The sequence below is a fragment of the Squalius cephalus genome, assembly GCF_949319135.1.
Source record: "Squalius cephalus genome assembly, chromosome: 25".
In the NCBI taxonomy this organism is placed as follows: Eukaryota; Metazoa; Chordata; class Actinopteri; order Cypriniformes; family Leuciscidae; genus Squalius; species Squalius cephalus.
The window spans coordinates 21,311,136-21,325,968 of record NC_137146.1 but is presented as its reverse complement, the minus strand read 5'-3'; the positions used below and the strand labels follow the sequence as shown (position 1 = coordinate 21,325,968).

General features: G+C 37.0%; 1 protein-coding gene across 1 annotated transcript in view; it reads right to left on the bottom strand.

Annotated features, from left to right (window-relative positions):
* ofcc1 (orofacial cleft 1 candidate 1) overlaps positions 1-14,833 on the bottom strand; it is a 99,786-nt gene that overhangs the window by 58,927 nt on the left and 26,026 nt on the right. The window contains exon 11 of the mRNA XM_079863676.1: positions 5,735-5,829. Coding sequence (XP_079719802.1) covers positions 5,735-5,829 — 95 coding nt within the window. The remainder of the gene's footprint in view (positions 1-5,734; positions 5,830-14,833) is intronic.

The following is a 14,833-nucleotide window of genomic DNA, read 5'->3' as shown; positions in this document are numbered from 1 at the left end:
GCTTAGCAACATGCTAATGATAAACTATTCAGTTGAGTCGAGTCTTCCATGAGTTTCTGTCTGTAGAGTGTTGCTATTGGTCATGTATTTGGTTCCATGCCACTTAAGGTACATTTAAATGACAACAATATGCTTAAAACAATATGTTTTTCCTTTGAGTTTTCCGCGTACAGACGACACCAGTGTCAAAACTATCCCCATTCACACGGATCCGCGAAAACGACTAAAAACGCTGTATTCTGCTGCCAGGCCATTAGATGGCGATGAAACACAATAGATTGAACATGTAATATGCATGTGCATGATGTCATCGTCTTCAGAGATTTGCGTTTTTGTTGTTAACACGGAGACCGTTTTCAAAAACATGCACTTTGAAACCCGTTTTCAAAACATGTTACGTCTTACGTTATAAAACGCCCAGAGGCGGACCGAGTACACAGCTTCATTACTTGAGTAAAAGTACAGATACCCCTTGCTAAATTTTACTCAAGTACAAGTAAAAGTACTACAGTCAGATGTCTACTTAAGTAAAAGTACTGAAGTACTTGTTTTTAAAAGTACTTGAGTATCAAGAGTACAAGAGTACATTTTCTAAATATTGCATTACTACTGCCACAGTGCTTACATTGGTAAACACAGCAAACACTTGAAGCGAAAACTATCATTAACTTGTTCAGAAAATTGAAATAGTCTGGCGAGGTGGGGCCATGGGTTGGCACATTCCCAGGATGGATCTGCTGTGTCTTCATCCATTGTTTCATCCATGGTTTCGTCTCTTATCTGAATCTAACCATGGAGTTGACTTTGGCGGAAAGCTGAAGGTGATTGCTGATAGGCTGTCCCAATCAGTGGTGCCTGCGCAATCCAATCACGTTTGAGAGGGAAACAACAAATTGAGGGTTTCCGAGATTTTTCTTTTTTCCTTTTTTTAAATTTTTTTTTTAGAAGAAGTAACGGGTACTCACGGTTATGGATAGAAATGTAGTGGAGTAAAGAGTACAATATTTGCCTCTCAAATTTACTTGAGTAAAGTCATGAGTACTCCCCAAAAATGATACTCGAGTAAAGTACAGATCCCTCAAAATTGTACTTAAGTACTGTACTCAAGTAAATATACTCCGTTACTGTCCGGCTCTGAAAACGCCGTTGTCGTGTAAACGAACGGCCAAACTGCATAAAAAGTTTTGGCGTTTTACCTTGAAGATGGTGTCATGTAAACAGCCCCTTAGAAGGCAGTTAGCTCTCTGGGAGCTGCTGTGTAGACTTTGGAAGGCATTTCAAATTATGTATATGTCATTTATAAAGGGTTGCCCTAAAATCACTGCATGCAATTACATCAAATCACTATATTCTCAGAATATATATATATATATATATATATATATATATATATATATAATTTATTAAACAACACAATCTGCCACAAAACATCTCCAGACTAGCCAGCTGGAAATCTGAAGAAGACAATATTAAAGCTGCTGGAAGCCTTTTTTTTTTTTTTTACCACACACAAAATCTTCCCACTATTTTGAAGGTGTCAGGTTTTTCAGTGAGTCAGGGGCACTAGCCAATCAGAAACTCTCAGAATTGCTGCCTGTCAATCATTTTGCGCTTATGATTTTGCCAATGTGCTTTTGGAGGGTGGGATTTGAGAAGCATGTGGTTAGAATTAGAAAAATACCAGAAGTTAGCCAAAAGGCTGAAATCACTTAAAGCACAGAAGAATACATACAAGTTAAAATTGACATTTTGGACCCAGTTATATATTTTCAAAAACAGCAGTTGTGATAGACAACAACCAGAATCAGTATCTGCAGAATTAGCCAGTTATTCCCTCATAATGAACCACACTCGTGGCTTTTAAATAATAATAAATTCAACACCAATCAATACATTTCAAACGAAACCCCAACTGAGTCAGCAGGTTATTAAAGTCTGTGTTCTGAACCTTCCAACACCAGGGACATGACCACCATAGACATTGAGGGGATATGGCCAAGTCCAACCCATAATCAGATATGGCCAAATTGTTACCCCAGTAAATGATATTCTTGATGCTGCTCTGCTGCATTCCATTACGCACCGCTCTGTTTGTTGTTAGGTTTGTTGTCATATTTCACCTTTTTGAATTGAACATTTTCCTTTATCATTTATGTGATTCAGGCAATGTATTTCATACCTGATTAAATGTGACGAGATAAACATTAACATAGACGTTTTTCAGTATGCCCAACACCCCAGACGGTATAATCTCTCTTCAATACACTGATGAATACAGAGGTGTACTTTCTTAAAGTAGTAAAAACATGCATTTAAAAATAGATTCCAAACTTTTTCAAACTGGATAATGACAAACATATTCATTTTCTACTTTTTGTTCTCTTTCAGGGCAGTCACTTAACTTCACTGGGCTGGACCAAATATTTCTGGAAGCCCCCCTCCCCCAGATACACTAACTACTAGCGACCCAGAAATACTAAAGAACTAGAGTTTGGCAATATAATAATTCTTCATAGTCCCTCAAATACAGAACTATTCACTCAGAAACAGAGGTAGATAGAAAAAAACAAGGCAAAAGATGGGGGTCTAATGGGGGTATTTTCAGCAGTCTTGTCACAAAAGGAGTCATTCTGAGCTGTAGCAGAGAATAACACTGGGTGCTAATATTGTTTGTTAGTCTGTCATTCAGTCTAGTGCACTAGGCCCTTGGGTTGGCTCAGACGCACTGCTACAGCAGATAATGCCTGCATCTACATATCAATGAGTTCCCCCATATTGAAGATAACTGTCAAACTATATATGTCACTATGTTGAATTTAATGGCTGGCTTTCAGGTTTAGGCAGGTATGACATTATTCACATAATCACTATGCTGGTGAAGATTGGCTGACTTTGATAATAAGAAACAGGCAGGAATATAAATATAACATAAAAAGTAAAATGTGTTCCAGGAAATGTGTTTAAGGAATATCTTCTTGAAATTGAATGCCTTTCAAATGATCAGTTGTTTATTATACAAAATGGTAACAGAGCTGACAAGAGCTCCGATTTGTGAACGAGCTGATTCTTTTCAATTAACCTGTTTAATCAGTTAGCAAATTGAATTGGACTCAGTCGATTGCATCTGTTCTCAAATCAACAACTCACTGAATCAAATGATCCGGTCAAAGCGAGTCTCCAGTTAATATTTCACTGAATTTCTCTTGGCTCAAAATGAACCAAGAATGGGAGATCCTCGGAGCTTGAGTGTGTGTACAACTAATGGGAAAAAAAAGTAAGTTACTAATACAGAATTGTATTATTGTACAGAATACAGATTTTCATATTATTGTAAATGAAAATCGTATTAAAACAAACAACTGTCAGTTGTGAACTTAATCAGCTGTAAAAGGGTGAGCTGTTTAAGCCAGTTGAAATGCTTGAATGTCCACATTTGTGTATTAACGTCTGAATGGGGTATGTTTTAAGTAAAAACTGAACATAATGTTGAAATAACGCAAATGAATTATGTAAAACAAGTATGTTTGCAAAGCTTTCTTCTTAACATGTTAACACATTTTACCCTGTCACCCCTGGTTTTATATTGTATGTTTATATTTTGTCACACATTTACACACATTTAGTTTTTCCTCATTTTTATATATAGTACTATATGGAATATTTTGTTATTTTCACTTGTTTGCACACTTGAATTAGGCCTATCAGTAATGATCAGTAGCAGTTATCAGTTTTATCAGGTTTTGGTAATAAAATAAAATGTTTTCTTACTTGCAGATCAATACATATTAAGTGCCTTCATAATCTTCTATTATTGACTAGAGCTGGCTACTTGAAAATTCATAATAAGTCATAATGATGTCAGACTAAGCTGTAAACTATTTAAGCTTGATCTGTGTGCATTATAACCTCTCCCCCACATGTATTTTGATCAGTAGGATGGAGTATACAAAGTAGCAATATAAACATAATTTATCAGTACTTTTCTACTTTTACTCAAGTAAAATTTAAAAGGAGAACTTAATACTTTTACTGGAGTAATATTTTATTAGGGCATCTGTACTTTTACTCAAGTACTTGATTTGTGAACTTCATCCACCACTGCTTTAAACGGGAGAAAAAAAAGGTAAAATCATGTTAGCCTGATGACACAAAATATTAATAGATTACTATATTATGTAAACTAAAATTTAATGGGATCTTTAGACATGCATAAAATGGAACAACCCATTTTCCAAAAATCAAATCCACAACTTCTGCATTGATACGTATTGCTATAAACAGATGTTGATCATCCATAATATGAATAATGAGGACAATTTCTAAGTCCATACTTGGAATTAATCTGCAGATGCAAAGACAAAAAGTAGAATGAGAGAACATGCAATGCACAGCCATGCAACATAAGACAGCAGCACCAGATCATCACTGAGAAGTCATTCTGCAATTACCACTTCAAAGTGTGGCAGGTAATGCCACAGCTTTGATTCATTTAGCGTAAGTCCTGTGGAGCGCGGGAAAAGGCATGTTGGGAGTGGTTAGAGAGAGAGAGAGCCGGGCTGGCACTGCTGATTTCACAGAATCTGAGCTGTTTTGGCTTGTCGAGCACATCAAAACTAGCTTTGAAGACTGAAAAATACCTGTTAGTGTGAAATGTATTTTGACAAATCTCAGATAATAAGGGGAGCATAGGGAGGCAAGAGGGAGGAGCAGCAGGGAGCACCTTTTTTTCCTTCTTTTTTTTGAGAGGTCACTAGTGGCGGTCCTGGCTCACTTGGTGCCTTAGGGTAGATAGACATGACTAAAAAAAAATGTAATGTAATTACCCAAAATAAAAATTGTATGTGTGTGTGTGTGTGGTGTGTGTACAGGTTTATATTACATTGTGGGGACCAAATGTCCCCACTAGGATATTCAAATCTGAGATCACCTATAATGTGGGGACCAGCCAGAAGACCCCACAAGGGAAATTAATTAATGTACATAATAAATGATGTTTTTTTTTTTTTTTTTTTTGAAAATTTTAAAATACAGAAAGTTTTCTGTGATGTTAGGAAATAGAAAATACAGTTTGTACAGTATAAAAATCTATGGAGAGTCCCCACAAAGATAGCAAAATTGAATGTGTGTCTGTGTGTGTACCAGTGAATCCCCAATCAAATTTAAACAAAAAGACTGAAATAGTATTTATTATATCAAACTTGTTTGTGAAATATGCCTTTGTTTCATGTCTTTGTTATATTTTATTTTAAATAGTTCCATAAGATTCCATGCAGAAATTTTGTATTGTGTGTGTGTGTACCAGTGAATGCCCAATAAAATTGAAAAAAAAGATGGAGAATTATACTATAGTATATTAATTATATCATACTTGTTTGTGAAATATGCTTTTCATGTCTTTTTTATTTTTTTATTTTATTTTATTTAATAGTTCCATAACATTCCATGCATTTAGAATTTTTTTATTGTGTGCAGCACATATAATATGCCAAAAATAGTATGGCAGTACAGTAGAATGAGTCAAACACTCATTAACAAATTCTATTAACAATTATCTTTATTAACAGGTTGCTTAGCAAATGATAGTATTTTTTATCTTTTTTTCACTTTTAAGTCTACTCGACTTATAAATGGGGAGGCACGTGCCCCGAGTTTGAATGGGCATGATGCCTCTAAGAAGAAGTGAGAAAGATGGTCCATGTTCAAGGTTAGAATGTCTCCTTAGTCACAAAGTTACCTTTCTACGAATGCCGACCTTGGTTTTCTCAGCGACGGGGCGGTTTGTCTGGATGCTGGGCTCATAGGCTGACACAGCTCCGGTGGGGCTCTTATCTGCAATCACATTACAAACATCCCTTTATTCTTGTAAGTCATAATATATCTTATGATCTATGATTTATGGTTTGATTAATTAAACAAGGATTGCATAATATAATACCTTAGCAGACAAAGCAAAAACAGCACAAAAAAAAAACAAAAAAAAACATTTGTATAGTACACCTTTGATGTAAGGTAGAATAAAATAAAATACCTCAAAGCAAATCAGCAAATTTACATACATAATTGTAGCTTCTTTTTTAAAAATTTCTGAAATAAGTGAATACAAAAGGATATAAATGATATACAATATACATAAAGCAGACACAAAGCACAACTGATGAGAACAGTAAATGTGTCTACAGACTTTCAACAACATAAACGAAATGTACAACTAAAGAAAAAGTGATGAAACTTTCTCTTCACATATATTCCGTTCTTCCTCTCTCACACACACATCATCAAGATCTCTGAGCCCAACCTCTCCTTTTTTCATTGCTCTAATGCACACAATTAGACATGATGAAAAATCGAAAAAAAATTAAATTTAGTTGTAATACATTTTGCCATTCTTCCTTCCTTTGGAAAATTACTTTTGAAGTGTTTTCTCTCGCTCTCCGTCTGTAATTTAAATGGTAAGCTGCCAGATGTGTGTCTCATGCTTGAAGTGCAGGAGCTTTGCATTATTTAGCATATTAACATTCACAGAATTTAAAAAGAGGGTTCCTGCATTGCCTGGAGCTTCCAATTAAGTAAACCTTAGCTTGATACATGTAAAAATTTTACCATGAGAAACTTTTTTCATTGCGTTTTTCTCTTCGCCTCAGCCAGTCATATCTATATAATAAATATGGAAACTTCCCAGATGATATAATTTTTCTCTTGCTGCGGGATTAAATATATCAGTAATAATAACTTTTAAATATAGGCAACATTTCAGGAAGGCTTCAGAAGACTCAAATGGGTTTTAATAGAAGAAGCGTTCAGAGCTGGTATGTCCTCTGTGCTGTTTTTAAACTGATATTACACTTAATTTGAACGCAGATGTAGGTTTTAATTACAAGTTTTTCTAGTAAACATTTGATATGCCTACAGGTAAAAGCATTACATCTGCCCTATCTTAACATAAATATGGGTGGTTATTTCATTATAATGAATGCATAATCATGTTCAGCTGGATGGCTTACCTCTGATGTGCTGTCTTTTCACTGTGGTGACAAGGCTTAAGAAATACCGTACGAAACGGAAACATATTATCTACATTTTCTACTGCTGAAGCTTTAAAAAGTCAAAAAGTGTCGGAAGGGAAATTTGTCTTCTACGGAAGACGTGTCAGACTGTTTTCTCTTGGAAGAGACACAGTTAATGACCCACGAAACCATATGGAGTTATTTTTATAAAAAAGGTTTATTCAAAACCTTCAAGTTATGAGACCAGCCCCAGTGGCTCGCTGCCATTCAACATCGGTGTGCTTGATTCATAATAGTTTTGTAATATTTTTTTTCACATGATTGCCTCCAACAGTCCATTCCAATGTACCAGGGGAGTTAATAGCCTATTTCTTTTCTATGCTTAAACTTTCTGCACTTTATTATTATTTTGTCCAACATGTTGCTCGTTAAAGAGTCTGGATGGCAACAATGCATTACTTAGCTTTAACAATGTAAGCTTTCAATCAAAGCAGCTTTACAGTGATAATAGGAAATTAAAGTTACAGAGATGGTTTTGGCTTTACAGCAGCTCTAGAATAAAGTTATTATCCAGCTAAAGTTGATTAAAGTTGATTGATTCACTTCCGTTGCAAAGATCATTAGTTATTAACCTAGGGGCAGCTTATACAACTCTGTTTTAACTGAAAACAAAACTTTTAATGCGTTCTGGCCGTTCATTTGCACGACAACGGTGTTTGGTGGCTTGAGAACGCAAACTTTGAAAAAGGTGCAAGTTTTGATCTTCGTAATGATAGCAATGTAGCAATGGCGTTACATCTCCAAGGTAAAAGGTAACCAATACAAAGTCTGAAAACTACGCAAAAGTTTAGCACCATAGAAGAATCTATAGATTTTTACAGGTAATATATAACTTAAATCAAGCATAGAATGCAACAATTTGCAATCAATTAAGTTTTTTTTTGTTTTTTTTTCAACAATGATACTTTAAATATGCAGCATCAGATTTAAAAAAAAAAAAAAAAAAAAGATACTGACACAATAATAAAGACATTAGCCTTATATAAACCGAAGACCCCTGTCTCTGCCATGTGCAGTGAATGAATTTTTTCTAAGCTTTCGCCTGTTCCGATCTACGGCCTGCAGCAATGTAGAGCAAAAGCCTGCCCTCCACCTCTGTTCTGTGTCCAGAGACTGTAATCCCTGTCAGCAGAGCATTCTGCCTGCCTTAGCGCCACGATCATGCATGTTTTAATGGGCCAGCCAACACAACTTTGCAACTTTGCCTTTAATTATCCTTCCTCCAGCCTGATGCTCAGATGGTGTCGGGTCTGAATTAGCGCAGCGTTGACAGCTGTAGGCTATGTCCATGAACTTGGAGTGCTGCAGCCACAACCCACGTTCTCCCAGGGTGAACAAGAGAGGCTTGTTATCCTCTGCTCACCATGAATGCAGAGAGAGTGGGAACTGGGCCTGAAGGGTTGGGTGACCGACGGAGACCTGTGCGCTCACCTAGGTTTCTAATTGCCCTGGTGTCGGTTCCAGAGTTGCAGAAATACAAAGGTTAGTGAATTATTGATTACCCATGAGCATAATCCATGATTCTCATAATTACCCAATGTAATAGGGATAATCAAAACAAAGGGATGCAGAATAGAACACATTTTTAAATAAACTATGAACAATGAAATGTTTTAATACCAAATGTAAGTATAAAAAAAAAAAAAAAAAAAATTGCTCTAACAAGGAGCAACTTATGATAGATTGAATATTTGAACAAAAAATTACATGTATTCACGAAATGTTCTTTTTATATTATATTATATTATATTATATTATATTATATTATATTATATTACCGTGGGAATCCTGTGAGTTATATATATATATATATATATATATATATATATATATATATATATTAGAGGTGGGCATAGATTAATTTTTTTAATCTAGATTAATCTAGATTAATTTTGAAATTAATCTAGATTAATCTAGATTAAAATGGCTCATTTGAATTCTGCCGAAGGCATTCAGAGTATGTGTGCTACCCAAATAATGACTATAAAAGTAAGTCTTTGAGAACGGGTTTCTCAAGCCAGGTGGCGCATTAGACCAGGGGCTCATCTCCTGTTTCCAAAATGCATCACAAACTGCTTGAGAAAGCTGTTCTACTCATAGACTGTAAAAGGTTACTACTGTACTGTTACTGTCCGTAGGCAACATTAGGTAGGCCTATGTTATTATCAACTACTATAGGCTATCAATTAGGGATGGGCGATATGGCCTAAAATCCATATTGTGATGTACATTGCAGCCTCTTGCGATAACGATATTATAATAAAACCATTTCAGTACAGGTTACACAGACCCTGCTAAACAACTGCTAAATGTTTTTTTTTTTTTTTTTTTTGAAAGGGTGTATGTAGTTTTGAGAACATATATTGTGCAAAACTGTAAGTATACAACATAATTTTGCAGATAAATAAAATGTAAGTACTGTACACTAGCTGCAGAGACTTAAGTAGGTCTAATGTTTATTATGGCTTGGAGCTTATGAAACCCCAAATTTAAAATTAGAATATTGTCTAACTGATGTCTTTTCAGTTAAAAAGAAACACAACAACGATTCTTAAAATCGGGCGCTTTTAATAAAAACAGATTATGTGCTACACCACTCACTAAGATATATTGGGAATAATACGCGCGCGCTGGTATTCAGTGATATGTTTCGTTTTGAATTTGAGGTGGTAGAACGGATTAGTCGTGTGTTAACTTACCGAACTGTTACACCACACAGTCTACATCGGACGGCTTAAATACAAACCAAGTCCAAATAATGGATGTTGCACGGATTACACCAGCTTTCACTTTCAGCCGTGTTTACTTAAGATGACGACGAATATGATGCGTTGCAGCCGGGTGTTCCTCGCGGCCGCGGGTAGATTGCGTCATCATAGCTTGTGTAGCTTGAGCCAGCTCCCAACGCTCCCGAGTCCCAACCCAACTTGGAGAATAGATTAACGGCGATATTTTTTTTATCGCGCGATAAGAGTCTCGCGTTAACGCAGCGCGTTAACGCCGATAACGGCCCACCACTAATATATATATATATATATATAAACTCACAGGATTCCCACGGTCATATATATTTTATATATATATTTGAAGATTAGCAAATATCTGCACAATTACAATGGTATCATGTTTAAAAAATTTGCATTATACAAGGCTTGTCACATCAGAGCAGTTTGTTTTTCTTCACATAAGCTAAGCAGCCTTTGGGAATGTCTGTCCGACTCCATCACACTTACCACAAGAGGCTACATTTTCTCATCTGCTAAAAAACAAGTTTGATGTAAGCAAGTTTAATTCATCCATTAAAAGATGGGCAGTGGTAAATTAATTGGGGAAAGAATGCAGTGTGATTTAGTGAGTATGATCCTGTATTAGGGTTATCCGCTGTGACCGGGACTGGCCCCTCAGCGACAACAATATAAAAGAGCATGGCCGTGTTCCAGAAACACTCTAAGAGAAAATCTTCGAAATTGCCATTGCGCTGAAGGGCCCAGTGTACTATGATGCATTTACTTAAGGGGCAGGACGCAATCAAACATAGCTTCCAAAAGCCCAGCCCACTTCATACAGTTACAGATCCACTAAGGGTGATCAGAGCAGAAAGGCCTAATTTAATTAGTCATTTGAATTCAAATAGACCTAGTGTAACCGGATCGTTCACTTAATGTGAAAGGTCAGTTAACTCATAACGCCTGCAGCTATGTCATATGTTGCAATAAAGATAGCATTCTATGTGGTTTTAAATGAGGTAATATATATATATATATATTAGCTGTCAGTCACACGTGTGTGTGTGTGTGTGTGTGTGTGTGTGTGTGTGTGTGTGTGTGTGTGTGTGTTTCACGACTTTTGGTTAGTTACCACAGAAAAATAAAACATGTGATAAAACACGTTAGTCCGGCAATGGAGCCAAAGCTGGATGTTCTCTATTTGCACTTTTTCCTCACTGAATTTGATTTTCATGTCAGAGTAATGCAAGGTTGTCAGCCCAATCCCATTCTCTCACTTGATGGGAATCCTCCATCTGAATATCATAAGAGTGTGTAGCAGTAATGCAACCTGAACTGATCCTTATGCTAACGTCATCTCTGCTCAGCGGTTTGACGCTGTGATGTCTGGTGAGGGACACCTTTTGATCACTTATTCGAGTCAGATTGAGTTTACCTCTGTTTGTCTGCGAACTTGCTTCTTTTTCATTCTATTCTTTCCTTCCACTTTTTTTTTTTTTTGGCATATATAGTAAGTGGAACACAACTCTCCCAGAGTGCCATAGCATGGGGACACTTCCCATGTGGGGTGTTAGGAGCACAGTGGGAGGTCAAAGTTCACAGCAGAGAGGAAGTGACAAGCTGTGAAATGTAAAAGACCAATTTCTTCCACATGTTGCGGCGCTCTGAGAACAGCGCCGAGCTGTCAGCTAGCATCACGCTTAAAATGGGACAGGTTGCTACCCAGCAGACCTGTCACGACTCATTTGTAATTAAAAAGCCTATGTGATGTTTAAAGCTGAGCACCCCAGAATTTTTTTTTTCTTGTTCTGCTCTGTTAAATAAAGATGAGTAAAACAAAAAGCCCCAAAACTTTTTTTTTCTCTGCCAAAAAAAAAAAAAAAAAAAGATTAATAACAGAACAATGGCCTTTGCGCTAGATCAATACCAAATGAGACTGCAAGTAAAAACTGCTCTACACATGGACTTGAGTGAAAGGAAACAGCTTATTTGCCTCTTTCCTGTCCAAACTAATCTTTATGTAATGGGAGGGCTGGCTATTTTTGAGCATAAATTACACAACTTCTCAAAAAAGAAGCTCTCTTTTTTTTTTCTTTTTTTTTTTACATTTCCTGAAGAAAAAAAGAAGTGATGCTTGTCTGTGTAAAACTCACCAGCATAATGCTAGGGTGTGAGAGGTTGCCGGGGCATTGGTGGTTGCTATGTGGATGATAGGGTGTTGTGGGTAGCAGGTAAACTGGTAGAGCATGGTGCTAACAACAAGGTACATGAGGACAAACACACTGATAGAAAACATAATTTAAATTCATTGTAATCACTTTGGATAAAAACATCTGCCAAATGCGTAAATGCAAATGTTAGACAGGGCATTGCTATGCAGAGAGTTGCTTTTTCCAGTGTGTTGTAGGTGGTTGCCAGGACAGTACTAAATTCATTACAATGGTATTCTGAGTGGTTTTCAATGGATTACAGTGCAGTTGTTAATTTGTTCAGAGTGGTTTTAGAGCATTCCTGTGTTTATACTCGCCATGTCCGCACGGCAAAAATGTTTGCACAACTTCAAGAGGACTCTGGCCGAGCAGGTACATCTGTACCGGCATATTAACGGCACTTAGTTTGTGTTTGTCTAAATAAATTGCATATGTACAAAATGAGTCTGCAATAGCATATATAAGCCTTTTTAATGAAATTAAAGGTCCGTGGTTAATACAAATGTTAATTAAATTAAATGAAAGGGCCGTATCATACACCAGGCGGGACACAAGTGTTTTTTGCTAGTTTCAGCCTGACGTAGTTATCATTTTCACGTCCTGCGCCACGTTGTTTAAATCGCAAATGCCTTTGATCTCATCTGTGCGCCCATGGGCGTGCTGGTCTGAAAACGAGGTGTGTTCAGGCGCATTGTTAGCACGTTGCTATTTTGAGGCAACTGAAATAGACTGCACCATTGACCAACAGAAACCCGATCTAAAGTCAATGGCGCAATATTTATTTTGGTTATTTAAAGAGCACGTTAGTAATATGCACCTATAAGTGGGTCCACAACGTGCGTACACTTTGTCCCGTAGTTTGTCTTCATAGATAGATAGTAGATAGTGCACTTTAACCTCGTGCGCGAGCTAATCCGTTTCCTCGCTAGAGAAGCGTTCAGTTTTTCCGCTTGCAAATTCCGCCATGTAAATAACGAATCCGCCATGGCACGAGCGCAACTGGCTTTTAAAGGGAATGGAAGATGAGACTCTGATTGGTTTATTACACGCTACGCCCAAAACACACCCATTACTCTTTAAGAGAATAGGGCGTCTTTTAGCCCTTTTAGACCATGCGCCGAATGTGCCAACCATTTTTCCCGTCGTTAAACTAGCAAAAGTGGATTCGGATATGCCCTAAGTACACTTGTGCCGTGTGCTTTAGACCATGCGCTTAGATTGTTTATCGAAAGTATAAACAAGGCTTTAAGGTGTTCTGAGGGCATTTCCAGAAAGCATCATTAGCCAGCTATGGTCTCAAGTTCCATCATTACTAACAACAACTATCATTCCATCGTTACTAACTAACAAGTTCCATCGCTACTAAACAACGATTCATTGTTTCCCGAAACTATAGTCCCAATAAACATTCGCAAACAGCATCACAAACTTGTAAGTTTGAAACTATTGCTTTTGACCTGTGAGATCATGCTCTTGGACAATAAGCAAGCTAACATGCAGTACATTCCATATCTTTCATTCCATTTAAATATATACTGTATACACATTTTAATCTATATATTTCAGCATGTAAAGAATCACTGCCATTTTTAAGAGCGTGCATGAGCATACATGGGTAAGGGAACCTCAGAGTATGAAGTGAGAGGTAACCCACAATTAATCAACCATCAAATAAAACGAAACAACAGGCATCAAAAATAGCAAAGTAGTCCTAAGATGCCAAGGTCATTACAACAGCATTTTGGAAATATTATGTTGTAGAGAAAGCTGCTGACTGAATGAACAGTATATACACTCACCTAAAGGATTATTAGGAACACCTGTTCAATTTCTCATTAATGCAATTATCTAATCAACCAATCACATGGCAGTTGCTTCAATGCATTTAGGAGTGTGGTCCTGGTCAAGACAATCTCCTGAACTCCAAACTGAATGTCAGAATGGGAAAGAAAGGTGATTTAAGCAATTTTGAGCGTGGCATGGTTGTTGGTGCCAGACGGGCCGGTCTGAGTATTTCACAATCTGCTCAGTTACTGGGATTTTCACGCACAACCATTTCTAGGGTTTACAAAGAATGGTGTGAAAAGGGAAAAACATCCAGTATGCGGCAGTCCTGTGGGCGAAAATGCCTTGTTGATGCTAGAAGTCAGAGGAGAATGGGCCGAATGATTCAAGCTGATAGAAGAGCAACTTTGACTGAAATAACCACTCGTTACAACCGAGGTATGCAGCAAAGCATTTGTGAAGCCACAACACGCACAACCTTGAGGCAGATGGGCTACAACAGCAGAAGACCCCACCGGGTACCACTCATCTCCACTACAAATAGGACAAAGAGGCTACAAATTGCACGAGCTCAACAAAAATTGGACAGTTGAAGACTGGAAAAATGTTGCCTGGTCTGATGAGTCTCGATTTCTGTTGAGACATTCAGATGGTAGAGTCAGAATTTGGCGTAAACAGAATGAGAACAACTCCAAGTCTTGATGATATTCTGGTCTCTAGATATGGCTCGGATACCACCTAGAGTGTAATGGTTATATTTCCTCCCATTTTATCATCCTTCAAACTAAAATTTGTGTCTCTAAACACTTATAATAAGTAATTGCATGCCTCTTCTCAATAAGTCACACAATTTGAGGTTTCATTCATGGCTAAAGCACAAGAAGACTAAGACTGATGTTTGAAAATGTGGGAGCTTATGACAAAAGTATTAAAACATAATCAAAAGACTAAGCATATACATGCTGTCTACAAAATTTATAAACAAAATAAAGCCAACAAAGATGGAATCATCTAAAAACATTATGGAGACAACAACACAGGCAAAAGA